Source organism: Nematolebias whitei, chromosome 19 (assembly GCF_014905685.2).
Source record: "Nematolebias whitei isolate Nwh7 chromosome 19, NemWhi1, whole genome shotgun sequence".
NCBI classification, from domain to species: Eukaryota; Metazoa; Chordata; class Actinopteri; order Cyprinodontiformes; family Rivulidae; genus Nematolebias; species Nematolebias whitei.
In genome coordinates, this window is record NC_056516.1 from 37,774,282 (window position 1) to 37,799,667 (window position 25,386).

Here is a 25,386-nt window from a genome sequence, read left to right on the forward strand (position 1 = left end):
CATTCAGCTTCACCTCCCATCATGATCAGCCAGAAACCAAAGGTCCAAACCAGCAGAGGGGTGGTGGCTGCAGCCGACCAGACTCTTTCTTTAAATCTGTTTTTAACATAAAGTGTGTCCTGCTTGTCTGCGTTTACTGAAGGGTTTGGTGATGAAGTTTGGGAATCGGGTACGTGCAGACAAGTGTGTCAAAATGGCTCCTAAAAATAACTGGTCTCAAAGGATGATGCCGCCAGTGAGGGCAAACTTCCATCAGATTATTTTACCTTCAAAATCTAATAAAAACCATGATCATTTGTTAAAAAAATCACTACATTATGGTGGTTAAGAACAAGATTTGTTGCCCAGCATTGGGTCAAATCTGGACCAAGCCAATGGGTAGTTGACTCAACATACCAGGGTGTTTTCTACCCAAAACTTGGGTTAAAACGAACCACCTAAAATCAGCCTTGTTAGATGATTATTACTTGGTTTGGTGATAGCTGGTGCTATTTGGTTTTGTTCTGCGATGGACCTGCGATCTGCTCAGAACCTGTTCCAAGAATCGGGTAAAGAGGATGGATGGATTTCCTCTTTTAGTGGCAGCTAGCCACCACCATTAATGCTTTTCTAGGAACTTCAACTCACTGTTGAATGCAAACTAAAGTCATTAACAAAGCTAACCAGGTTAAATATCTTCTTATTAGTTATTTACTCTTTTATTTATTCTAAAGCAGAGGTCCAGTCAGGTCTAATGTGGTCTACTTCTTAAAACTGTGGACTGGGAAGAATCTCCAACACAACTACTTGGTCAAACCTTCTGACCCAGCATTTGGTCAATCCCTGACTCACCAGCTTTTATCCAGCAGTCGAGTTATCAAAATAACCCAGCAGGTTTTAGTTTGGAAACCAACCTGATTGGGTAAGATGGTTCTACAGCCCTGCTATTATTCTGTGGGACTTTTGAAATTATCTTTACTTTGAATTTAGTTGTGTTCTGATATCTGGAGCTTGTAAAACCAGGCAAGTTGGTAGCGTTTTAATCCGAGTCCTGCAGTGACCACGGCGTCACGCTCCATCCTTCCCAGTGACGCGTGATTGGCAGTGGTTTCTCCTCTGCTCCACATCCAGCTCTGAGGCGGCTGAATGAGCGTGCACCCAGGCCGAGCCGTGGATCGCTGCTGCTCTGTCACGGTTTGTAACTGTCCACCAGTTAGCCTGAGGGGGACACCACACACAGCTCTGACTCCAGCATCATAGAGAGGAGGAAGAAGAGGAGGAGGAGGCAAAGGGGAGGGTGGGGGGAGTGGAAACTCCCATGTTCAGATCGTGATTTACAAACCGATGGGTGGAGTGAAAGAGGAGATGCAAGTGAAATGGGCTGTGATGTGGGGGGACCAGAGGGAGGTTCAGTTTACCACAGTCGGAACCATTTGATCCGGGCCAATCAATTGATAGGGACTGTTGGAGCAGGAGCCAACAATCAGGATGGAGGGTGAGAAAATGGAAGATGGGGAGGAGACGAAGGTCAGCTGGTGTAGAACTGGCTGATGGAGGCAGAGGAGGAGGCCACAGGCCTGTGTGGTGAGTCACCTTGAGAAGGTTGAACAATGGAAAAGATGGAGGAAGATGAGGAGAGGAGGAAGCGGTGCCGAGACACTTTTGTCTTCAGCTTTGACCTGGAGGACACACTGATGTTGGAACTTTGAGAAACATTGAAAGATGGAGGCTAATATATTGTGGGGAAAAGGAAAAGCTAATAAAGTGCCAGTTAAAGCTGCTGATATCCCATAATGCACTTGGTGCAGAAGCTCCAAGACAAGAGCCAATCACTATGAAGGGGGAGAGAGAGACAGACAGAGAGACAGACAGACTCAGAGTGACGACATGTCGTTCATCCATGATGAAGGTGAGGTTTCTACAACAGGACTTTATGAACTCTCCTCCTGCAGCGGCTCTTTTTCACTCCAGATTATGATGATCTGTGTACACGTCTGTGTGCATGTCGATTGTTTGTCTGTTCTTTATTTAATTTGTTGTTTATTGATCAATATTTTTCTTTTTTCTAATGGTTTAGAAAGATGTTGCAGATTCACTGAAAGAGGAGGGCTCTCCCAATCTCAATAAATATGAGCCATACGGTGTCAAATAACTGATTTTGTTCTGTACTGTATATAATTATCTGCTATATTCAGTGAACAAAGGTGCCGTAGTGTCTGTGCAGCTCTTATTTAAATAAAGTAAATGTTCACTGTGTTTTAGGCTGCATGGGTTGTCCATTGTTGCATATTACCACTACAAATATTTACCGTTTGCCATTTGGATGCAGGAGCTTATGTATTAATTGATCTTTGCTGTGTACAATTGGGCAAAAATGTATTTTTTTTTTTTAAGATTTTTTTAAACTTACCCACCTAAGTACTGATAAACAGCACAAACAAGGCAACACTGTTTAAATTTACTATAGTTTTTTTTTGAGTACCACAGAGCCTTCTGTCCCAACATTACCCCTCTCTAAACCATCGTATCGCTCCTCTTCCTCCTTAAACTCATGTTGCCATTAAGCAGCAACCGCCGGGCTGTAAAAGTCCAGCCAACCTGAAAGTGCTTCAAACATTTTCTCAAGTGGCTACTTAATGCTTGTGAGTCATTAACATTAAACCCTAACGTATTCTCCATTGATCCTATATATTAGAGCAGTGTGGGGTGTATTCACAGTACTGTACCTTTTTGAATGTTACTCAGTGGTAGTAAACTGACACACAGACTCTTGTTTCTTCATTAGAATAAAAACAACAAACTGCACAGCTGTCCACTCAATAATCAGTCCAGCGCCGATACAAACGTTCAGCAGCAGCCTGGGTGTGATTTAAAAACAGTCCACTTGAACAAATGAAAACTGTTGGAAAAAACAGTTGATGGTTTCCATCCATCCATTATCTTTCACTCACTTTTTCCTTTTCTGTCCGCGGGGTCACTGGTGCCCATATCCATAGTCCTTAAAACTCAACAGTCACGTAAACATGATGGTCAAATCCTGTTTTTTTCAGCTGAGACGGCTGTCTAAGCTGAAGCCTATACTCTCCAAAAAGAACCTTGAGACAGTGATCCACGCCTTCATAACATCTAGGCTTGATTACTGCAATTCACTTCTGTTTGGAATCAGTCAGTCCTCCATTGCTCGTCTACAACTGGTCCAAAATGCTGCAGCCCGATTTTTAACTGGTACAGGCTATAGAGAGCACATCACGCCAGTTTTGGCCTCCCTGCACTGGCTACCCATTCACCTTCGGATCCATTTCAAAATTCTCATGTATGTTTTTAAATCACTGAACAGTTCCACCCCATCCTATCTCACTGATCTTCTGCAGCCATATGTCCCACCGCGCTCTCTGAGGTCAGCAGACCAGATGCTTCTCTCAGTCCCAGAAACCCGTCGTAAGCTCAGAGGTGACAGGGCTTTCTCTGTTGCAGGTCCACGACTGTGGAATGAGTTGCCACTGAGTGTCCGGCAGGCTCCCACACTCTCAGTCTTTAAGTCTCGCTTGAAGACCCACTTCTATTCGCTTGCCTTTAACACGGTGTGATTTGTTTTGGTCCGGTCTGTTCTCTACTCTGTTGGCCATTTTAGTTAGCTTCTGCTGCTATTTGTATCTGTATTTTTATTATGTTTTCCTGTCTGCTGTGCATGTTTGTTTCTTTTGTACAGCACTTTGGTTGGCCTTGTTGCTGTTTTAAGTGCTATATAAATAAATTGGTATGGTATATCCAGCAGTCATTGTGCGAGAGGCGGGGTAAACACCCTGGATAGGTCGCAAGTCCAAATAATAGTTTGTTTTTGGAAAATCGTTTATTTAATTGATGAATCTTCACATCATCACACTTGGGCACTGATCTCAATGGAGCACAGAGCCATAAAACCAAAGTTAACAAAATAAATCCAACTAAAAGAGTTGTTCAGTGAGTTGGCAAAGCAGTAGAACTGAGCACCTCTGAAAATAATAGTCTTACATGACCACTAATTTAGAGTTACCATTAAATGCATGGCACCACATTTTGTTAAGTTTGAAATAAATACAGCACATTTAGCAGAAACCTGGTAAAATAATTGATGTTTAAGCTGCTTGTTGACTACTGTCCCAAATAAACACTTCACTACGTCATTGGCAGGGCCCAAATAAAAACCTCTTGCGCTTTACTAATCATTTCATGATGGTATTAATCAATAACAAAGATCCTTCTGGATGAAATGGCTGGCTGCGTCATGCCACTGATTGTTTGCTCTTCGACCCATTAATAATCTCTTCCTAATGGATATTACTGTCAAGTGTTTGTCACTCAGTCGTAGAGTTTCCTGTATCCTGCTAAACGTCTCCTCGAGCCCTCGGCAGTTCACAGCCACAATTACTGGAAACAACATCAGAGTTGTATTTCACCTTGCATACTGGTAATCTTTTTCAGATGAGAGAGAACTTTCTGATAACTTGAGGAATGTTGATGGAAAACAGAAAATACTTCTCTTGACGAGAATCTCACTGAGCCTGAAAAGTAAGCGATCAAAACATCGAACCTTTACTTGAGCTTGTGGTCCTGCGGTATCGTGGATATTTGATCTAGTTGTAATCTCCTTTTTTTATTTCTGCACCAAAGTCTGTTCTATTTTGGGTTTTTCAGTGCTTTGCTTAACTTTTTGTTAGTTATTCTTAAAAACAACAGGGCTGACAGATTAGCAACGTCCCTTCAGGTGGAATGCTGCTGGCTTTGACTGTTGGAGACAAAATTAAGAGGAAAAGGCAAACTTTTCATCACTGACTCTTGTTTTTGACCAGCAAGCTGTGTGCCAGTTGTTTGAGCAGCCGCCTTTTATAAATCACTTCGTATTTTTGTTTGCATAGCTCGCAGAAATGTATTCTAGATACTATTTCATTGCCCACTTTTGCCCACATCGTACCTGCCTCGTCCCACTTTCTACCCATCTTGGCAGCCGCCACCACGTTTATGATTTAATCTGCTAGAGTAGCCGAGACTTTTGAAATGAAGATGAGCACGTTTGGCCCAGTTTGATCGTTGGCGTGGGTTTTAGACTTTGACATTCAGGGCTGTGGTCTGTTTTCTGTCAGACGAGAGCTTCTGTGCAGGTGTCAAATACAGCTCTAGTGCACTAGAATTTAGGAAATCTGAAATAGAGGTTCATGATGCCTGCGGTGACTAACTCGTGTCTCTCTTGTAAATGAGTCCCCGACGCTCAATGGGACTAACCTGTATAAATAAAGGTTGAATGAATAAATTAACTATATTGAGAAAACTTTGTTGCAAACATTTTTGGAGCATGTTCTAAACTCTTGTATGGACTGTACACCTCTTAGACTCGTACAAGGAAATTAAGAATCCCTGAGAGCACTGCAAGACATTTCTGAGACTTCCTTGCAAATTCTGTTCACCAGCTAGTCGGCAAGAGTCGTAACCCATGAGATACTACTTTTACTGTCACTGGCAGCAGCCATCATTAACGTGCTACAAGACTCGCTCTTCTTCTTTGTGAACTTTATAAATTTACAAGGTATGAAGGCTGCCATGTCTTTTAGACTCCCAGGTAGTGGAACATCATCCATTTTATAAATTCACAGCCCATTCACTAAAGGAAAAGGTTTGAATTGTTGAGTACATTGTCACTTTAAAGAGATCTTAAATTGCCATTATCTCTGAGTCTACAGAAGAACTACCAATCACAGAGCTGATGGACGTCGTCTTGTTTTCCTGGCAACAGAACTGGATGAAACCTGATAGGATTAATCCAAAACAAGCTGAGTGGACTGTTTCAGCTGGCTTCATTCTTATTAGGGGTGCTCCAATCAGGTATTTTGCTGCTGATCACAATATGATCACGCATGGTGCCGATCACCAATACCAATCACATGGATTGGATGTAATTTTTTTGTTTAGTTAAGATGAGTGCTACTTGCTATGTGATCTGGAAAATAGGAACCATAAAATCACCTTAATTTGGACAAAAACATGTTTTTATTTACTTTTTCCACACAAAAAGTAAATAAAAACATCCGAATCCGAGGCCATGGTCTTGAGCCGGAAAAGGGTAGAGTGCCCTCTCCGGGTCGGGGAGGAGGTCCTACCCCAAGTGGAGACGTTCAAGTATCTTGGGGTCTTGTTCACGAATGAGGGGAAAATGGAGCGTGAGATCGATAGGCGGATAGGTGCAGCGTCTGCAGTGAAGCGGGGGCTGTACCGGTCTGTCGTGGTGAAGAGAGAGCTGAGTCAAAAGGTGAAGCTCTCAATTTACCGATCGATCTACGTTCCTACCCTCATCTATGGTCATGAGCTTTGGATTGTGACCAAAAGAACAAGATCTCGGATACAAGTGGCCGAAATTAGTTTTCTCCGCAGGGTGTCTGGGCTCTCCCTTAGAGACAGGGTGAGAACTCGATCATCCGGGAGAGACTCAGAGTAGAGCTGCTGCTTCTCCACGTCGAGAGGAGCCAGTTGAGGTGGCTCGAGCATCTGGTTAGGATGCCTCCTGGACGCCTCCCTGGTGAGGTGTTCCAGACACGTCCCACCAGGAGGAGACCCAGAGGAAGACCCAGGACACGCTGGAGGGACTATGTTTCTCGGCTGGCCTGGGAACTCCTCGGGATTCCCCCGGAGGAGCTGGACCAAGTGGCTGGGGAGAGGGAAGTCTGGGCCTCCCTACTTAGGCTGCTACCCCCGCGACCCGACCCCAGATAAGTGGAAGAAAATGGATGGATTAATTTTTTATTTTTTTTAATATTCATTAGGTGTTCTTTGAAAGCCCTGAGCATTCATCCATCCATCCATTATCTTCCGCTTGTTCTGAAGTCGGGTCACGGGGGCAGCAGCTTGAGTGCTACGTTGCTAATGCTAGGTCGAAGCCACATGTCCTGTGGCGACAGGTCCGTGGCAACAATCTCAGAACAGCAGAACTTGCAGCGGTGGAAGGAGTTCGGTAAGAAGGGCGCTTGGTTGTGTGGACAGGGTGGGACGCCCTCCTTGAACAATGGTAGGGGAAACACTGCACTTGTCCTTTAAATGTCAGCTGGGTTTAAAAAGATGGTGATGACCAAATGATTACATTTAAAAACAACAAACCCAAACCACTAGGTAATGTTGTAGTGCACCATCATATTAGCTTTTGTTAGAATAGCATCACTCTTATCCTGTTTAAAGTTTACAATTATATATGTAAAGTTTCTTTTTAATTCCTAAATAAAAGTACCCAGGTAAACAATGAAAGTTAAATTTAAACTGGTCATCAGATTATATGTAGATTTTAAATAATTATAAAAATAAATTAACACTTAAATATTATTAAAGAATCAGGTCATTGAAGGAAATAGTGTTTGTTTCCGAGCAGCCGCTGAATCTCAGAGCAACGAAAGAACGTGGCCTGGTTTGATCAGTCATACTTTTTTACACCATGTGGAGTGAGAGCTCCATGTGCGTCACTCACCTGTGGAAAGAATGGGGAAAGAGGTGCATCATGGGAAAATGGACCTGGTGGGTGCAGAGTTGAGGCTGAGTGTGAGCCTTTATGACGTTTTGCTTTAGAGAATTTTTAGGACAGCTTTTATCTCGTTGATTGCAGGTAAAGACCTTCATCCTGATAGAACTGTGACACTCGCCTACTACTGAAACAGTTTGATCAGATCAGTGTGTCCTCTTGCTAACGTCCTGGTGCCGTCCACTTCAGTACTGCTGCTGTCGATGGTCCACACACAGACTGGTCACTCTGGCCGCACGAGGTTAAACGCTTCAGTGTTGTTCAGGTGATGGTTTTATGGCTGATTGGTGGACGTTCTCCTGGTCATGGAGTTTGTTGTGTAATCGTTCCAGTCCGTCAATACTTCATTAATACAGACGCTCAGCCTCCGGTCTCTCTGTAGTTTCCATCTGTGCACGAGGCTGTGAGAAACACCATCGATCTGCAGAGCTGCAGACCACGCTTCACCAATGTCACAGTCTGTGTGAGGTCACTTTGACATCACTTCCTGTTTGCCAAGCGTCTGGGAGTTGATCTTCAAGCCCTCTGCAGCATCTTTATGATTATTTGAAATAAAAACAACAGTTAAACATAATAAACCGACCCTCCTCCTCTCGCTGCTGATTTTTTTACATTTAACTGTTCTTGGGTGTTGTTAGGAAACTGCAGAACAGCCCAATTTTATTTGATTGGACATTTTTGGACATGCCACACTGAAAGAGATTCCTTGATCATTGATGAGAGTGTTTTATAAATTAAATCAAACCATATTTGTTATTAAAAACCAAACAGTCTGATCATGTGTGGTCTAGTCTTTCTGATGAGTGGAAGAGAGAGAGCAGAAACAGCCTGGAGGGAGGAGAGTGTAACCACAGTGGGCTGAGGAGGGAGGACCCCTCTTACTCCACGTCTGCTGCTGCGTTTGGGATAAGTAGTCCGCCACTATTTTCTAGGTCGCTCAGGCCACTGATCTGCGTGATAATCTATTTCTTTGTGCTTGTGGTACTATGATCCACTCACCGAGGCATCACCAGAGCTACTTCACTCCTCTTCAGGGCAGTAAACCATCAGGATGCTCCATTCAGAAATTTGAGACAGACAAGTGACTTTACGGTCTCAGGAAGATCATCAGATTTAGTCCAGAACTAGGTTAAATATCACACACTGCACATGGATAAACACTTCCAGAGCCAGCTGGCAGAGGTTTCACAAAGGAGGCTGCGTTTACTGTTTCTGCTGATTTAAATCCCAAGGAAGATATTACAGTAAAACATAAAAATAAATAAGCAGTCGTATATTTAATTCTTATTCTCCCTCAGAAAGTGTTTCTCTATCAGTATAACTGTTGTAAGTCATGTCACATTTAATATGAATTAGTCATTTTAATACTTGCTACTCGCGTATCATTTTCTAATAAAACATGTTTCTGACGTTCTGTTGTGGTTTTATCAGATTAAAAAGCCAGTCTTCCTCAGGCTTGTAGCTCAGGTTGTCTCGAGCCAGACCCCCTGAAGAAACAGCAAACTGCTAATGATGATCCGTGTTGTAGCTCGGCACAGAACCTTACTCAAACATCCTTGACATCGAGATGTAGGTGCATGTTCCTACAGCTTTTATTTAAGTTAACAACTGTTTATACTCGTTTCCTTTTCAAATACTTTGTGACATTCATTCTTCTTTATTTATTTCAATGTTAAAGGTTTGCAGCTCAGCTTGTTTCTACTCGGTCTCCATTTTAAACTTGTGTTAAAAGAAAAATGCATTACCCTTTCAGATTAGTGACTCCGGGCTCTGCTTTAGTAAACGGTAAATAGTCCTGACTTAACTTTAAACCACGTTGTTGGAGTTTCTCATTCAACATTTCTGTGATTGTTTGACTTTAACTCTACAGGCGACTGATGAGTCTGTTATTTTAATAAAAACAGTAATCGTGTTTTGTTCAGGAAAGATTTTTACTCATCTGACTTTATTGTCTGCAGATGAAATACTGACAAGTTGTAGCAAACATTAATTTTAATAGATTGACTCGTTTTACAGACGTTTTGTTAGACTGTGCAGAATATGAACTCAGAGTCTTTGTCTGTTTAATCTCTTTAATCCCACTCTGTGGAGCTCCTTCACATTAGTAACATTAGTAATGTTGAGAAATTGCTGAAGAGACCAACGGCTTTTAAACCTAAAAATTGTATTTATATTCCTGTATATTATTTTTTTATTTTATATTATTGTTTAAAAATGACAAGGATGTCATTTACAATAAATTAATAAACCATCCTGAAGGAAAAGGCATTGCTTTGAAAAATCTTTTTAATCCTTGGTTATTGATTCTGTCTCTGCCCATTCAGATTTCTGTGTTCACACTGAAGACAGGAGGGAGAATTTCAGCTTCATCACGGGTACAATGAGAGTTTTCAGAAGGGTAGAGTGATGGAGGGGATTATTATTGTTCAGTGGGTTAATCTGTTGCTGTAGTAAACAGCAATAATCTGGACGCAACTGTCCAGGGAGTCCTGCACATCCTAACAGATGGCAGGAAACACGTAATCACACCGAGCCAAACGTGCAAACCCAACACAAAGCATGAAGTTATGGATATATATTTTCAGTCTTTGCTTACATTTGATGGAAAAATAATAATTTTATTTAGACACTGTCTCCAATGACCCGTTCTACACAAATAAACTGACAGACGCCTTCGTAAAGCAAGTTTTAAATGTAATGAGCATTAGAGCTCCATAAAATGTTCATTTTAGTTCCAGAAACAACAGCTACTTTTGAATTGTATTTGTTAATAAAATAAGCTCATGTCTAAACAGGTTTATGCAGATTTCCATATTAAACAGTTAGTGGGATGACTGAAGGGTGTCAAACAATCATCTGGACATGTTTTCTAATAAAAGCACAGTTCTCAAGAGTTTATTTTAATGATGGAGTCACTTGAGTGCTGGTGTCATTTTTCTATTATTGCTTTTGATCTGTTTATTGGTAGAATTTGTTTAATAAAGTCTGACTAACACGATGCTCTAGATGTTAAAGTTGCTGTAGAATGTGAAGAATTTGAGACGATCCAGATGATTTTTGTTCTTCAGACAGAACACTTGGATTTTACAGCGAGGCCTCAGTGGGATCGTCAGCTCAAGTTCAATGTTGAATAACTTATTTTATTACTTTTAAAACATAAAAACTCTGTAGCCTGAAAAGTTTCAAGATATTTTTCATATTTCTGAGGAAGAGGCAGTTCTCAGCTGAGCAGAGGGTTTGTTTTGTTCTAAAATCCCATCGGACATTTATGTCTCCAAGTCCATGTTTATGATGGAGCTACAAGGACTATGACCGGGATGTGTCATTGAAATACATATTTGTTGTTTAATTATACATCTCTGCACCATAAATACCAGTTGGTTGCATTTTCTACAGTGAAGCTGCCACTAGGTGCTTTTCTTTTTCTTAGAGTAAATATTTTAAACCAGTAATTTATTCTATACCAATTATATTTATTCTAATCAAATCAGGACAGTTTGAAGGTATTTGTAATAAAAACCTTAATAAAAATAAAGCTGCAAATGCTAATATCACGTTTTGTCTCGTTACACCTAAAGTTAAGTTTGTTAAACTGCTTCTAAAAGTTTGACTCGTAAACTTGTATTTTTTTTTCTTTTCATTCTAAATATGTTTCATCCCTGAGATATTACAGCACGTTGTGGGAAATTACTCTCAAGTTTTATTGTTTCCTCGTCATTTTAGTGAAGTGAACAGAGAAATTAAGTCATTGAAAAATGTATAAAAGTCCTCGTCAGGCCTAAAAACTAACGATGTAAATTACAGTTTAAGTGGCTCGGCTGAGGCGGGCTGCGCTGTAATGATGCTGAATCTAATCAGGAAGTGTTGATCTCCTCTTCTTACAGCGGAGGAGTTTATCTACAGCTCCGCACAGAAATAATTCCATGCTTGTTCTCAGAGTCGGCTGTTGTTTACCGATGAAACAAGTGTTCGAGCTCTTCCAGCAAGGAGGCGTTTTGTTCTCTTAGTGTTAAAGTGTAGGTTTTATTCCTGCAGAGTTGTGTTTACACAATGCTCTTGTGTTTTAGTCTGTAGATGAATGTGACAGGACTGATGTGAACCATCTCGTCTCGGTGTGTTTCAGTATGGACGGTCGGACAGCTACCGCGTGGCCACCACGCAGGACAAGGACGACAAGGAGTCTCCCAAGAAGAAGGGAGGCAAAGATCTGGACGACCTGAAGAAGGAAGTACCCATAGTACGTACACTACTTCCTGCTTCCTGTCAGCTCTGATCGTTCCCACTGGGACTATCAGTTTGTTTTTACATCTGAATGTTGTCGTCAATATTAGAATGAAGTTGAGACGAGTAGAGACAAATCTTGTGGTTGTGGTAATGGTTCAGTTTGGTTTGTGGGGATCTGCCCGAGTCATTCAGTGTTTTTGTAAAAAGATTTGTTTGGTGTGTCACTAGGTCTAAACTAACCGTTCTCTTGATCTACAACTTAATGACATGCTTCAAATTCAAAAATATAACACATCATTGAATGGTTTTATTAAAAAGATACCTACAATAAATATTGATTCACCTTCACGTCCTTATTTTAGCTGCTATGTGAGTTTTGTTAAATATCCTTTTGTAGAGTATTTTTGAGATATGCAGTTTTATGTGACACGTTACTGAGACACTTATGAATAATTCAGTTGTTTTAACTTGCGATTCATTTTTATTCTTAGACAGAACACAAAATGTCTGTTGAGGAGGTTTGCCGGAAATACACCACTGATATTGTACAGGTAAGGTGATTTCTTCTTTAAATAAGACAGTTTAGATAATTATATAATATTATTATGCATCATTCATCAGTTAAAGCACAGTTAGTGTCATTCTTTTAAAACTCACTGTTTCCACTTGAGTGACACAACATTCTTTTTTTCTACAATCTTCTTGGGTGCTCAGCTGTTTCCATCCATTATCTTTACCCACTTCTTCCTGTCTGGGTCACTGGTACCCATATCCAGCAGGGGGGGGGGGACACCTGGACAGGTCCCCAGTCCATCACAGGGACACATGGAGACAAACGAGACAAACAACCATTCACTCTCTCACTCACACCTAGGGACAATTTAGAGTTACCGATCAGACTAACATGCATGTTTTTGGTCTGTGGGAGGAAACTGGAGAACATGAGGCCCCTGGCTGGGGTTTGATCTGACGATCTTCTCACTGAGAGGCAACAGCTCTATCAACTGATCCACCGTGCCACCCTAAACTGTTTCCTTCTTTCTAAAACAGCTCTTCACTGTCATTTATTCTGATTTTCATCCAGTCTACTTTAATATCCCATCCTCCTCCTCCTCTTCATCCCCCTCTTTACCACATCCAGGGTTTGACCAATGCCAGGGCAGCAGAATATCTGGCCAGGGATGGCCTGAACGCCCTGACCCCACCCCCTACCACTCCAGAGTGGGTCAAGTTCTGTCGTCAGCTGTTTGGTGGTTTCTCCATTTTGCTGTGGATCGGCGCCATCCTCTGCTTCCTGGCCTACGCCATCCAGGCTGCGACAGAAGATGAGCCTGCTGGAGATAACGTAAGTTTGTTGGAGCAGACGACGGGATGAGTTCTCCATCATAAATCATCTGTGCATGCAAATAAACAGAGCTAAGATAACAAACTGTACTTCTAATACTCTACATAAGAGAGAAGGCTCTGTGTTTAATGTTTTATATTATTCAACGTGTTTTGGAAATGCAGCAAAAATATGTTGTCATTAATAGAAATGTTTCAAATCTATATTATTTCTAAATGCAAAAACTGTAGAGTAGCATATATTTCATAAAGCGATGAATTTGACAAACGGTAAATATAGAAAGCTACATTTCTCAGAAATAAAAGCCTCGGTGAGAGTATGAGTGTTGGTCAGTGTGAGTGGTTGCTGTGTCTGTGAGCTCTTTAGGAAGCAGTCTGCAGAGTCCTTTGGGATGAGTGTGTCGGTGATGAGACGTGTGTCAGCGGTTTGTCCAAACACCGCCAACCGGCTCGTCTTCAGAGTGACACAGCGTTCTGTTAGCATTCGTTTTCATCACGCCGCAGGGAGCCTGGGACTCCTGGCGTCAGTAATATCAGAGTAAGAGGAGGGTGTTCACGGGTCAGCACTGTTTTATGTCAGGTCAGAGCTCAGCGTAGAGCCGAAGACGGAGGCTAAATGTCTCTGAGGCACACAGCTTGAAAGGACAAAGCACTTGACTCAGACCACAGGGAGGAAACGAACACAACGCTGAGTCAGGACGAGTGACCGAGACCGTTTCATCCACCAAACTCCGAGGACCGGCTCAGTCAGGTGGTGGTCTTAAACGAGAGATGTCGGAGGGGATCCATTAAATCATCAGAGAACAGACAGACTTATAAAACCACTAACGTCAAACACAACAGATCGTTTCTGACAGCTTGAAGCTATCAGTGACGAGACAAAATATCTTAGATAATTTGTTATTTTAAGAAATCAGACTCGACCGTTTCCTGAAATAGCCTCTGTCCCTTTTATTGTCCTCTACAGTCACATATTTGATGTTGGAATTTGTCCCTTTTTTTATTTTTTTTTTACTGCTCATGCATCTCATCTATTTTTTAATCCTTCCATATGATTCAGAATTAGATAAAAGTGTTACAACTTTATTATTTTGTGCAGTACAAAGGTCTCGTGTCTTCTTTTGTCCTTTTTCTGCCTGCAGTTATATCTGGGCATCGTGCTGTCGGCCGTCGTCATCATCACCGGCTGCTTCTCCTACTTTCAGGAAGCGAAGAGCTCCAAGATCATGGAATCCTTCAAGAACATGGTTCCTCAGGTAACACACACACTTAATGAGTCAGCATCAGGATAATTAGAGGAAATGGCTTTACCAAAGTGATAACTCACTAAAGAATTTAATCAAAAAGTCCTAAATTCAGTAACAATATTTAATACAGCAACGAAAAGCTTAACAAAATTCTAACGTCCGTTTTATTTTAGGTTCTTCAGGAGCTAACGTGTTTTCATGAAGCTGCACGTTGCCTTTTTTCCTGTAAAACTTTCTACCCTCCATTCGTTACGTCTTGATGTATCGTCACATTTCTGTCGTTTCTCTGAAATATTTATTTATGGAAATATTTTCCATATGTTCTCTTCAAATCTCTCAACGCTTCACACTGATCCCAGCAAGCCCTGGTGATCCGGGAGGGAGAGAAGATGCAGATCAATGCTGAGCAGGTGGTGGCAGGAGACCTGGTGGAGGTGAAAGGAGGAGACAGGATCCCCGCTGACCTCCGTATCATCTCCTCCCACGGCTGCAAGGTGAGCTCGAAACTCGGACTTTTAGAAATTTTGTTTACATTTTTACACATAAACTGATCCAAGTGTTTCCTCCCTCTGAGTTCAGGTGGACAACTCCTCCCTGACTGGTGAATCGGAACCGCAGACCCGATCACCTGACTGCACCCATGACAACCCCCTGGAAACCCGCAACATTGCCTTCTTCTCCACCAACTGTGTGGAGGGTGTGTTTATCACTGTCATCACGTCGTTACAAAGTTCTGATTGGTTTATTGTTATCACACCAGAAACCATCTCAGAACAACAAACACAAATAAATCACATGAACTTCAGTTTCGTCAGCTCAGATCCATAAAACCAAGTCCTACATGTTGGTGGGGAGGAGGAGAAAACTCACGCAGCTTTGAAGACGGTGCCGAGAAGTAAAGAGCAGATTTACAGAGAGGGTGTGAATATAACAATAACCTTTATAAAAGAAGTGACAGAGTTAATGAATATTTTTATTTATGAAACATTAGAATCTGTTTCATCTTTCTATTAACTTGGAAAAATCATTCTTTTTGAGTTATGCAGACTTTTGTTTCAGGTGACTTTATTCAAATGAAAAGTATTTTCTTGAAAACATTTTCACTGCAGTCGTGTTGCTCCGAATGTGTCTGACGCCCTCTTGTGGTTTTAGTAAATCAAGTCTGTTCATCTTTTATTCTGACAGTACACATTTCTTTTCTAATCAGTTTCTGGACCCCATGCAGACACATTAAATAACAGTTATTGATATATAACCTCTCTGTCCAGGAACTGCTCGTGGTATTGTTGTGTGCACCGGTGATCGTACGGTGATGGGTCGTATCGCCACCCTCACCTCAGGCCTGGAGACCGGCAAGGTAACACCATCGTTATCTCTAACAAACCTGGATCAACTTTACACTGAATTTATTTAAACAGCAGAGCTCCTGTTACACGTATTTATCTAAAAATCTGCCTTTTTGATTTCTGCACATTCTGTTCATTCATGGCTCAGTTTGATGCACTTCATTTTAATTGATGCACCTGTTTCTTATTTTTAATATATTGAAGTTGATTAACTTTTCCTGATCTTCAGTAATAAATTTTGTAGCTTCAACAATTCTGAAAAAGTCGTGAAAAAGAAGTTGCAGTGCTTTTATAAAATGTAAAACTGAACGTTAAGTGATTGGTTCCATGTTGTGCAGACTCCCATCGCCAAAGAGATCGAGCACTTCATCCACATCATCACGGGCGTGGCTGTGTTTCTGGGCGTGACCTTCTTCGTCCTCTCCATCATCTTGGGTTACTCCTGGCTGGAGGCGGTTATCTTCCTCATCGGTATCATCGTGGCTAACGTGCCTGAAGGACTTCTGGCCACAGTCACCGTGAGTCAGCAGAGAGAAACTGTTTGATGTTTGTGCTGAAACTAAATTTGTTTGTTATTTTCACAGTCGTGTGTCTTTATCTCGGTTTTACCACCTGAGTTTTTCTGTAGGCCTCGTTTGTAGAAAAATTATATTTATTTTACCACGTAAATCTATCATTCTAAATATGTGACTACTTTAATAAAGTTATCTGATGCTTTCATTGTTGTTGATGTTTTAAAGTTGCTCTCATCGTGCGTGTTTTTGTGCTCACGTGTCTGTTTTGTGTTGTGTTCAGTGATTTGGCCGGTGTTGGTGTGTCTGCGTGGTTCGATCTCTGCTTCCCTCCTCCTCTGTGTGCAGTTTGATGTTGCTGGTTATTGCTGATGTTTTGGTACTTTAACACTGTGTCTGTTCCTTTTGTTTCTGTGGTGAAGTTGTTCTGTCTGTGTTTCTCTTTCTCCTCCTTCCTGTTTGTGTGTCTCCTCTCTTTTCCAGGCCAGGGGCAGAGCTCTCTGCAATGACAGCAGCTAACAAATGTAATGACATTAGGCCAGTGAATATTCTGATTAACAGGCCAACCTCCTCAGCTTGGGCTTTGCTGGTTCTGTTTGGCCCACTGGTCTTGCCGTACTTGGCATGATAAATGAATGCACCTCTGCTCTGCTGCATAACTTTACTTTGTGCTTCTGCATTGCTTGTTGGGCTGTATTTTAACTCTGAGCAGTTCTTAATTTAGTGCATTTTGCTGAGATGTTGAGCAGGATCAACGTCTTCAGGCGTCTGAGTGGTTTGGTTGAAATGTTTCACCACTAATGTCTCTGCTCGTCAAACATGTTAGTCCTAACAGTTGAACTGGAGACAGCTGGACTGTTTGTTTGATGCTTGAAGTCTCACTTGAAAAAGTTTCTCAGATTAAAAGTGAAACATCTTCAAGAATCAGAAAAGGAGTTCAGCTGCCTTGGATTTTATCTAAATGTTTTGGATGAATCCACGTCAGCATACAGATGTTAGTTTAATGCCTGCAGATGCTCATCTGTGATCTGTTTTTACCATAGAAGATTAATTCTTCTTTTCTTTCGTCCTTGTCTCTTTCCACTCGTCTGCTGTTTCTTCTTGCTGCCTCTGTCTCTGTCCTCCCCTCCAGGTGTGTCTGACGCTGACTGCCAAGCGAATGGCTCGTAAGAACTGCCTGGTGAAGAACCTGGAGGCCGTGGAAACTCTGGGCTCCACCTCCACCATCTGTTCTGACAAGACGGGAACCCTGACCCAGAACAGGATGACCGTGGCCCACATGTGGTTCGACAATCAGATCCACGAAGCCGACACCACCGAGGACCAGTCAGGTGGGAGTCTCCTCTTTGGCTGGCTTTCTTTTAATTATCTGCTTTCTTATTCAAATTTTAGGACAAAGAATTTGTTTTGATTCTTATAAAACATGTTTGGACATTTACTTAAAATAAGATCAGTTGCAAATAAAGTTCAAATATGTTCCAAAAATTAATTTGCATAAATAATAATCATTTGAATAAAGAAAATAAAATAATTTGAATATAGAGCTAAAAACTAAATCAAGATTGAACTTTTGAAACAACAAAAAACCTAGCAGCTGAGCTGGGATAAAATATTGTAAAACATGTGTATAATTTAATTATTTAACACTTTAGGTTCTTCCTTCGACAAGAGTTCAACAACGTGGGTGTCTTTGGCTCGCATTGCTGCGCTCTGCAACCGCGCTGTGTTCAAGGCCGGTCAGGAATCTTTACCCATCCTGAAGCGGGAGGTCGCCGGCGACGCCTCCGAGTCAGCTCTGCTCAAGTGTATCGAGTTGTCCTGCGGCCCCATCAAAGCCGTCAGGGACAAGAATAAGAAGGTGGCCGAGATCCCATTCAACTCCACCAACAAGTATCAGGTGAGCGACAGCGACTGGTTCATAAAACGCACCATCCCTGCTCAGAAAACCAGCTTACACGTGCACATCAGTCCATTTACCGAGTACTGCACTGACCAGATCTGCTCCCATCCAGCTCTCAATTCATGAAACTGAGGAAGAAAGTGACAACCGCTACCTGCTGGTGATGAAGGGCGCCCCCGAGAGGATCCTGGACCGCTGCACCACCATCATGATGCAGGGCAAAGAGCAGCCCATGGACGATGAGATGAAGGAGGCTTTCCAGAACGCCTACCTGGAACTGGGAGGACTGGGAGAGAGAGTGCTGGGTAAGAAGAGCAGAATAACAGTGAATATTTTAGTCAAACCGCTGCATGAAACTGAAGACGATCTGTGATTTGGCTCCTCCCTCCAGGTTTCTGTCACCTCTTCATGCCAGAGGACAAATATCCTAAAGGTTTTGCCTTCGACACGGATGATGTCAACTTCCAAACAGACAACCTTTGCTTTGTTGGACTCATGTCCATGATTGATCCTCCTCGTGCTGCCGTGCCTGATGCTGTGGGCAAATGCCGCTCTGCAGGCATCAAGGTTGGTACCTTCAGGTTCTCACTTTAAATAAGAATAAAAACTACGAGAGGAACGTTGCACTACTCCTGTCATGTTCTTTTTATCATTTGTCTCATTATCATTCATTTTGATCGCCGAACTCTTCATCGTATTTTCTTTAATTTTTAGGTTATTATGGTGACTGGAGACCATCCGATCACAGCCAAGGCCATCGCTAAGGGCGTTGGAATCATTTCTGAGGGGAACGAGACAGTGGAAGACATTGCTGCACGTCTGAACATCCCCGTCAGCCAAGTGAACCCCAGGTCAGACACAAACAAACATTTATAGTACATCTGTTTATTGCAGCCGTGTGTATACAACCCCAGTTCTGGAAAAGTTTTGTTGTGGAATTATAAACAACAACAGAATGTGATCATTTTCAAATCCCTTTAAGCCATATCGTCGTGTTTGTAGCAACATGTGAACTTCATGTTGTTCTGTTTACTTCTGAGGATTTCAGCCTCTCCAAAAGGCTCTTTTATAGACGGTCGTCTACTGACCTGTTCACAAATAACCTAAATAGTTTCACAACACTCCTCCAGCTCTTTCTTATTTTTACTACTTATTTTTACCTTTTGATGCCATTTTGAACATTTTTGAGATGTTTTGCCTCCTTACACTTCAAAATTACCATATTTTTTTCCCAAAATGGTACAATTTCTTAATTTTGAAATGTTTTTTATGTGAATAAATGTAACTTTTAACCTTCAGTTTTAATTTAAATGTTGCCAAATATCCCAGTTTTTTTGTTTTTTTTGTTTGTTTTTTTCAGAGTTGGGATTGTAATGTTCACAAATTTTATTTAGGGATGCACAATATTGGATTTCTGGCCTTAGATCCAATACCAATACTGATGTTTATTTCCCTAGACCTACTTACAGAGAATACACATCTTTCTCTGCTGTGGAATTAAAATACATTATTCTGCATGGACTTTGTCACTTGAGCCTGCTACCAAATGCAGATGCCAAAAAAGGGGCTGAAAATGATGCTTGGATTATGTTTAATGTCAAATTTTGTCACTGGGTTGTCGTACAAAAACAGTGCCTTTTATTTATATATTTATTTTTTTATATATCTATATATATATAACAGCACCTTTTATATCGGTGAGTTATTTTCAAATATCGGCCGATACCATGCCGATAATATCGTGCATCCCTAATTTTATTTTTTTATTTGTTTGTTTGTTTACTTTGTGTAGGGATGCCAAAGCTTGTGTGATTCACGGTACAGACCTGAAAGACCTCTCTCAGGAACAGATGGACGATATCCTGAAGAACCACACAGAGATCGTCTTTGCCAGAACTTCTCCACAGCAGAAGCTCATAATTGTAGAGGGTTGTCAGAGACAGGTACACCTGTCGTATGAACTTCAGTCAGAAGTGAACATGTGATCCTCGTGTCAGTGCACTTCCTGGTCCTAATAAAAGTCTGTGAACTCTTTCGGTCAGGGAGCCATTGTGGCCGTGACTGGAGACGGTGTGAACGATTCTCCTGCCCTGAAGAAAGCCGACATCGGCGTCGCCATGGGAATCTCCGGTTCTGATGTATCCAAACAAGCTGCAGACATGATCCTGCTTGATGACAACTTTGCCTCTATTGTTACTGGAGTAGAAGAAGGTACGTGGTTTAAAGACGGAAATGTGAGAGAAAACCCCAACTCATAATTTATTATTTTTATCATATTTGTCCATTCAGGGCGTCTGATCTTTGACAACCTGAAGAAGTCCATCGCTTACACTCTAACCAGCAACATCCCAGAGATCACCCCCTTCCTGTTCTTCATTTTGGTCAACATCCCCCTCCCTCTGGGAACCATCACAATCCTCTGCATCGACCTGGGAACAGACATGGTGAGTAAAACTGACTCAGCCACGAGTCAGAGCTCACGCTCTGTCGTCTACAGATTTAATACGTTCACATCCGGCTCTCTCACCTTTCCAAACACATTCAACATTTTTCTACACACAAGGAGCCGGTGAACTTACGCTACAATACAACAGAACATACTAACTGTACGTATTCATGCTGGACAGGCTTCGTGTGATTAAAACACCCAGTTTAAATGCTCTTTACATTTATGAACAAATATCTGTTGTTTCCATCAGGCCTGAAGAATGCATAAAATAAAACTGGCACTAGGTGGCAGTGTAGCAACAGTTTTCAGAAGAAACAGTTTTACAAAAAGAGATTCATGGATGTGTTCATCGTGCTGTTTATTTATTAGGTAAGAAAGAAAATACATAGATAACACTATTCTATCCAACAGCTGGGTTTGTAAAAGAACGTAAGGTTGTTGTAACTATTGGCCTTTGTTTACAATAAAAATAAGAAAGCATGGATTCATAAACTAAAAGTATACATTACATTTAAAAACAGTTTCTTGTGTTTTTTCTGACTGCTTGTATTAAGTTTATAAATACAAACAATATTCTTTATTTAATAATTGTGTTTAAACGTGCTCATGTAGAGATTGGCTGATCAGCTTTACAGATTTTTTTTTTTTTTTTTTTTACAATTTACTGCACAGAAAGAAAGTTTTCCCCACATCAGAAGCCAAATGTATAAATTTACACAATAAATACAAACTCCTGAAGTATTTTTGTTTATTTGCTCCCCTGCTTCAGGTTCCAGCCATCTCGCTCGCCTACGAAGTAGCAGAGAGTGACATCATGAAGCGCCAGCCGAGGAACCCAATGAGAGACAAACTGGTCAACGAGAGACTCATCAGCATCGCCTACGGACAGATCGGTTGGTGCACTTCCTGTTTACGCTCCGCAGGTTTTATTAAACATGTTCCCTGCAGACGCTGGGACTTTAATTTACAGGCACGTTGATAATTTTAATCAGAGAAACCTGTTAAAACTTTCTGTTTCTGAAGGAATGATCCAAGCTCTTGGTGGCTTCTTCGCCTATTTTGTCATCATGGCTGAAAACGGTTTTCTGCCGGGGCATCTCGTCGGTATCCGGCTGAACTGGGACGACCGCTCCAACAACGACCTGGAGGACAGCTACGGGCAGCAATGGGTACGAGCCGCCTGCCGTCCGGTTCTCTCCTGCAGAGCAGCTTTGTTGGAGCGATCTGAGATGAAGTTATCGTCCGTTTGTGTCTTCTGCTCAGACCTACGAGCAGCGGAAGATCGTGGAGTTCACGTGTCACACAGCGTTCTTCGTGAGCATCGTGGTGGTGCAGTGGGCGGACGTCATCATCTGCAAGACCAGACGTAACTCCGTGTTCCAGCAGGGCATGAAGTGAGGAAAACGTCTGAACCTCTAAAACCTGAACACGAAAGAATCTATTTATTTACGTTAACACCTGTGCTCTTTCATTTACCTGAGATTTTATTAAGAATTCAGAGACTGGTTTTATTGTCAGCTTCAGCCTGAAGGTGTTTTAAAGCAGCTGCAGGCTCACGTTATGTCGAGTATGAAAAATAAACATTACGGTATTTTAATGTTCAAAGTTACCTGCAGGGTTAAAGGAAGCAGAAGTACTCGCAGTTTATTTTTATTTCAAGTATAAAACATTTGGTCCAGCTGTGTTCGGTTACCTCATCGAACATTTCCACCTTTAGATATTTGTTTTCACTCTTTATTTCTTTATACGTGCTGTAATGGCCGCTCGGCCTTCCTGCGGTTTCTTTCAGGAATAAGATCTTGATCTTCGGCCTGTTTGAGGAAACGGCTCTGGCTGCGTTCCTGTCCTACTGCCCCGGGATGGACGTGGCGCTACGGATGTACCCGCTCAAGTACGTGGCGCCGATCAGCACAAGCAGGAAGTTCAACCAACAGCATCGTGTTGAAGGATCCTAGTTTACTTTAACAGTTTTATTTAATAACGGCTGCATTTAACGCACACGTTCTGTTTTTAAAGACAACAAAACAAATATTTAGCTCAAACACGCAGCGCATTATTTACATTTATAAATATTAATAAAAGACATTTCAAACATTTTAACTGAGCTGAACTTAATTAAAAAATGCTGTAGAGACACGGATCATTTCTCTTCAATGTAAAACGGCCTCAATGCACGAATTATCTGATTTATTTTATTTGTTCAAATGTGATCACCTGTCAATCACTTCCTGTAAACTTAAAGTAAATATTTTACATTGACGTTGCAGAAGACTCAAAACTGACTGGAAAATGTGACGTTTCCCTTTTTTTAATTTAAAAGAAGTTTTAACTCTGAGCTGTGATCAGTAAAAGTTCTGGTTCCTGCGCTGCTCTGACCCGGTCTCCTCCGGTTCTGTCTCAGGCCCAGCTGGTGGTTCTGTGCGTTCCCGTACAGCTTCCTCATCTTTGTTTACGACGAGATCCGAAAACTCATCCTTCGCCGAAACCCCGGAGGTAAGACACGAACACGAGAACTTCTCGATGACTGAACGAAACATTTTCAGCTCTTACACCTCCTCTTCTTCCTCCTTCTTCTCCTCCTCCTCCTCCTCCTCCTCCTCCTCCTCCTCCTCCTCCTCCTCCTCCTCCTCTTCTTCTTCTTCTTCTTCTTCTTCCTCCTCCTCCTTGTTTTTGTCTGCAGGCTGGGTGGAGAAAGAGACGTACTACTAAATTATCAAAGCATCATTTACTGAACTCATCCTCCCTGTCTCCCCCCCCCCCCCCCTTAAAAACCTACAAGAAAACTGTTTACTCCTCTTCATGCGCCCATCTTCATTTCTTAAAAGAGAAACAAATAAACGATGACAAGAGGACCAACGGCATCAGAGGGGAGGGTGGGGGAGGAGGGAGCCCCCCCCCACCCTCCCCTCTGTGTTTACAGCACGAATCTGCCAGAATCACTTTGTGCCGATGATTATTTTGACTTCACAGTAAATCTAGAATAAAGAATAAAAACGTGACTGTTCGCTGCAGAGCAACAACACGGCAGCTCAGCATCCGGAGCGGGCCGGGGGGGTGGGGTGGGGTGGGGCGTTATGTTTCTGCTGCTTCAGATGTTTTCAGAGAAAAATGGCCCGGTTCAGCTCTGTATCACTGCCATTTCCTGCCCCCCCCCCCCCCTCCGCCCCTGCCCTACTCTTCAACCTCCTCCCGTCCATAAAAGAATGTCTTGCTGTTAAACTGGTCTGCTCGCGCTGCCCCCCCCCCCCCCCCGTGTTTTCTCTGTGCTCGTTGTTTTTTAACAGACTGAGTGTTTTTTAAAAACTAGATAGTTTGTAAAAGTTACTTTTCTTTCTCGTTCGGTTGAAGTGGGTCTGAGCTGCTTGTTTTCATTCAGACATGACGAAGCACACTCTCCCTCCTCTTCCTCACTCGCTCCTTTACCTCACCCTGAATCCCCGTCCTCCCCCCTGCCTGTCTATCTGTCCCCGTTTGTCTGTTTGTCTGTGAACGCTGTGCAAACCCTCCATCCCTGGGGAAAAAAAAAACTCCCACCCCAGTTTCTCCCCCTATTCTACCTCCCCCACCCCCCCCCCCCCCTTGAAAAATAGAAAACAATCTTTCTGTGTCCTAGGAAAAAGAGATTTCTCTCCAGTTTCATGATTTAAATCTGTGGGAAAAGGCGCTGCACGTTGGTTTCCTGTGGAATGAGCAGCAGAAAATAAAATCAAACTGAAGGATCTCTCTTTTCACAGTTTGCTTTGTGTGGAGTTTTGTCAGAAAAATGGAAATAAACTCTGTGACCAACTCGAACCACCGGCTGCCGTGTCGCCTCCTCTGTTTCCTCCTGCAGGAGGTCTGAACCACCCGAACTCAAGTCGGGTCGGGTCTGGGAGGAACCGTTCAACTAAACTGCTCCGGGGCAGTTATTCTCATGAAGTTTGTTTATGGTTTAAAATGTAGTTTTATTTAAAAATGAACCCGCTGGTGGAACGAACTGAGCTCCTCCGTGGACCTGATTTGGCCCCCGGGCCGCCAGTTGAACAGCCCTGGTAGGAGAAAAAACAAACTCTCGAGTTCACCGTCAGAGTTCTGGAGTTTTCTTTCTCTAAAACACGACTTTCCTCAGAAGACAAAGGAAGTCAACAATTCAGCAAAAAAAATTAACAATAAAAGCAGCAAAATATAAAAAAATAGAGAAAAATTCAACTGTCGCCTCGTACTCGCTGTAAAAATGTTTCTGGCCTTTTTACTGAAATCTTTGTCTGAACAACGGCCGAAAGTTTTTAAACAACAATTGAGTCAAATGATTCAAGAAACGACCAACTTTTATTTCTCAGTGTGAAAGTCAAGTCACATTTATTTATATAGCACATTTAAAACCGTAAGTTATCAAAAAGTGACAATGTTGAGAAACAATAAAGTTTATTTTATAAATGAACAGCTGCTAAATAAATCCTTGATCTCGGCCTCAGAAATAATCGTCTGACTCCGCTCACATGAAGCGGTCGGATCTTTTAATATTCAACAGATCAGAATAAACTAGAATTAGAAAACAAGAACTTTTACAAGTGTTGGAAGAAAAATATCAAAAGTGGAACTGGTGAGCAGGAAAAGATGAAACTTGATGCTCCTGAAGACAAACGGGACTAAAACTGAACTGATGGTGGCGGGTCAGGAGGTCCGGACTGGTTGAATAAATCAGGAACGGGTTCAAACTCTTCATCTTCAAACGGGACAGAACTGATGTTCTACGCAGCATCTGAAGTGGACCTGTCGTCACCTTCACCGCCCACAGCTGGATCAGAACTGAGCCGAACCCGTTTTGGATGAGGAAGACCAACCATGGACAGAACCTCATCTCAGAAGAAC

General features: G+C 42.0%; 1 protein-coding gene across 1 annotated transcript in view; it reads left to right on the plus strand.

The window, feature by feature from the left end:
- The window catches only part of atp1a3a (ATPase Na+/K+ transporting subunit alpha 3a), a 24,400-nt gene extending 1,064 nt beyond the window's left edge, over positions 1 to 23,336 (plus strand). The window contains exons 2-23 of the mRNA XM_037693363.1: positions 11,637 to 11,750; positions 12,229 to 12,288; positions 12,879 to 13,082; positions 14,224 to 14,337; positions 14,688 to 14,822; positions 14,908 to 15,025; positions 15,597 to 15,685; positions 16,013 to 16,192; positions 17,319 to 17,517; positions 17,839 to 18,083; positions 18,199 to 18,391; positions 18,478 to 18,653; positions 18,801 to 18,937; positions 19,879 to 20,029; positions 20,129 to 20,297; positions 20,376 to 20,530; positions 21,305 to 21,428; positions 21,559 to 21,704; positions 21,799 to 21,929; positions 22,325 to 22,426; positions 22,937 to 23,028; positions 23,216 to 23,336. Of these exons, the coding sequence (XP_037549291.1) occupies positions 11,637 to 11,750; positions 12,229 to 12,288; positions 12,879 to 13,082; positions 14,224 to 14,337; positions 14,688 to 14,822; positions 14,908 to 15,025; positions 15,597 to 15,685; positions 16,013 to 16,192; positions 17,319 to 17,517; positions 17,839 to 18,083; positions 18,199 to 18,391; positions 18,478 to 18,653; positions 18,801 to 18,937; positions 19,879 to 20,029; positions 20,129 to 20,297; positions 20,376 to 20,530; positions 21,305 to 21,428; positions 21,559 to 21,704; positions 21,799 to 21,929; positions 22,325 to 22,426; positions 22,937 to 23,028; positions 23,216 to 23,244 (3,063 nt within the window). The 3' untranslated portion in view covers positions 23,245 to 23,336. The remainder of the gene's footprint in view (positions 1 to 11,636; positions 11,751 to 12,228; positions 12,289 to 12,878; positions 13,083 to 14,223; positions 14,338 to 14,687; positions 14,823 to 14,907; positions 15,026 to 15,596; positions 15,686 to 16,012; positions 16,193 to 17,318; positions 17,518 to 17,838; positions 18,084 to 18,198; positions 18,392 to 18,477; positions 18,654 to 18,800; positions 18,938 to 19,878; positions 20,030 to 20,128; positions 20,298 to 20,375; positions 20,531 to 21,304; positions 21,429 to 21,558; positions 21,705 to 21,798; positions 21,930 to 22,324; positions 22,427 to 22,936; positions 23,029 to 23,215) is intronic.
- Positions 23,337 to 25,386: the final 2,050 nt, after the last annotated feature.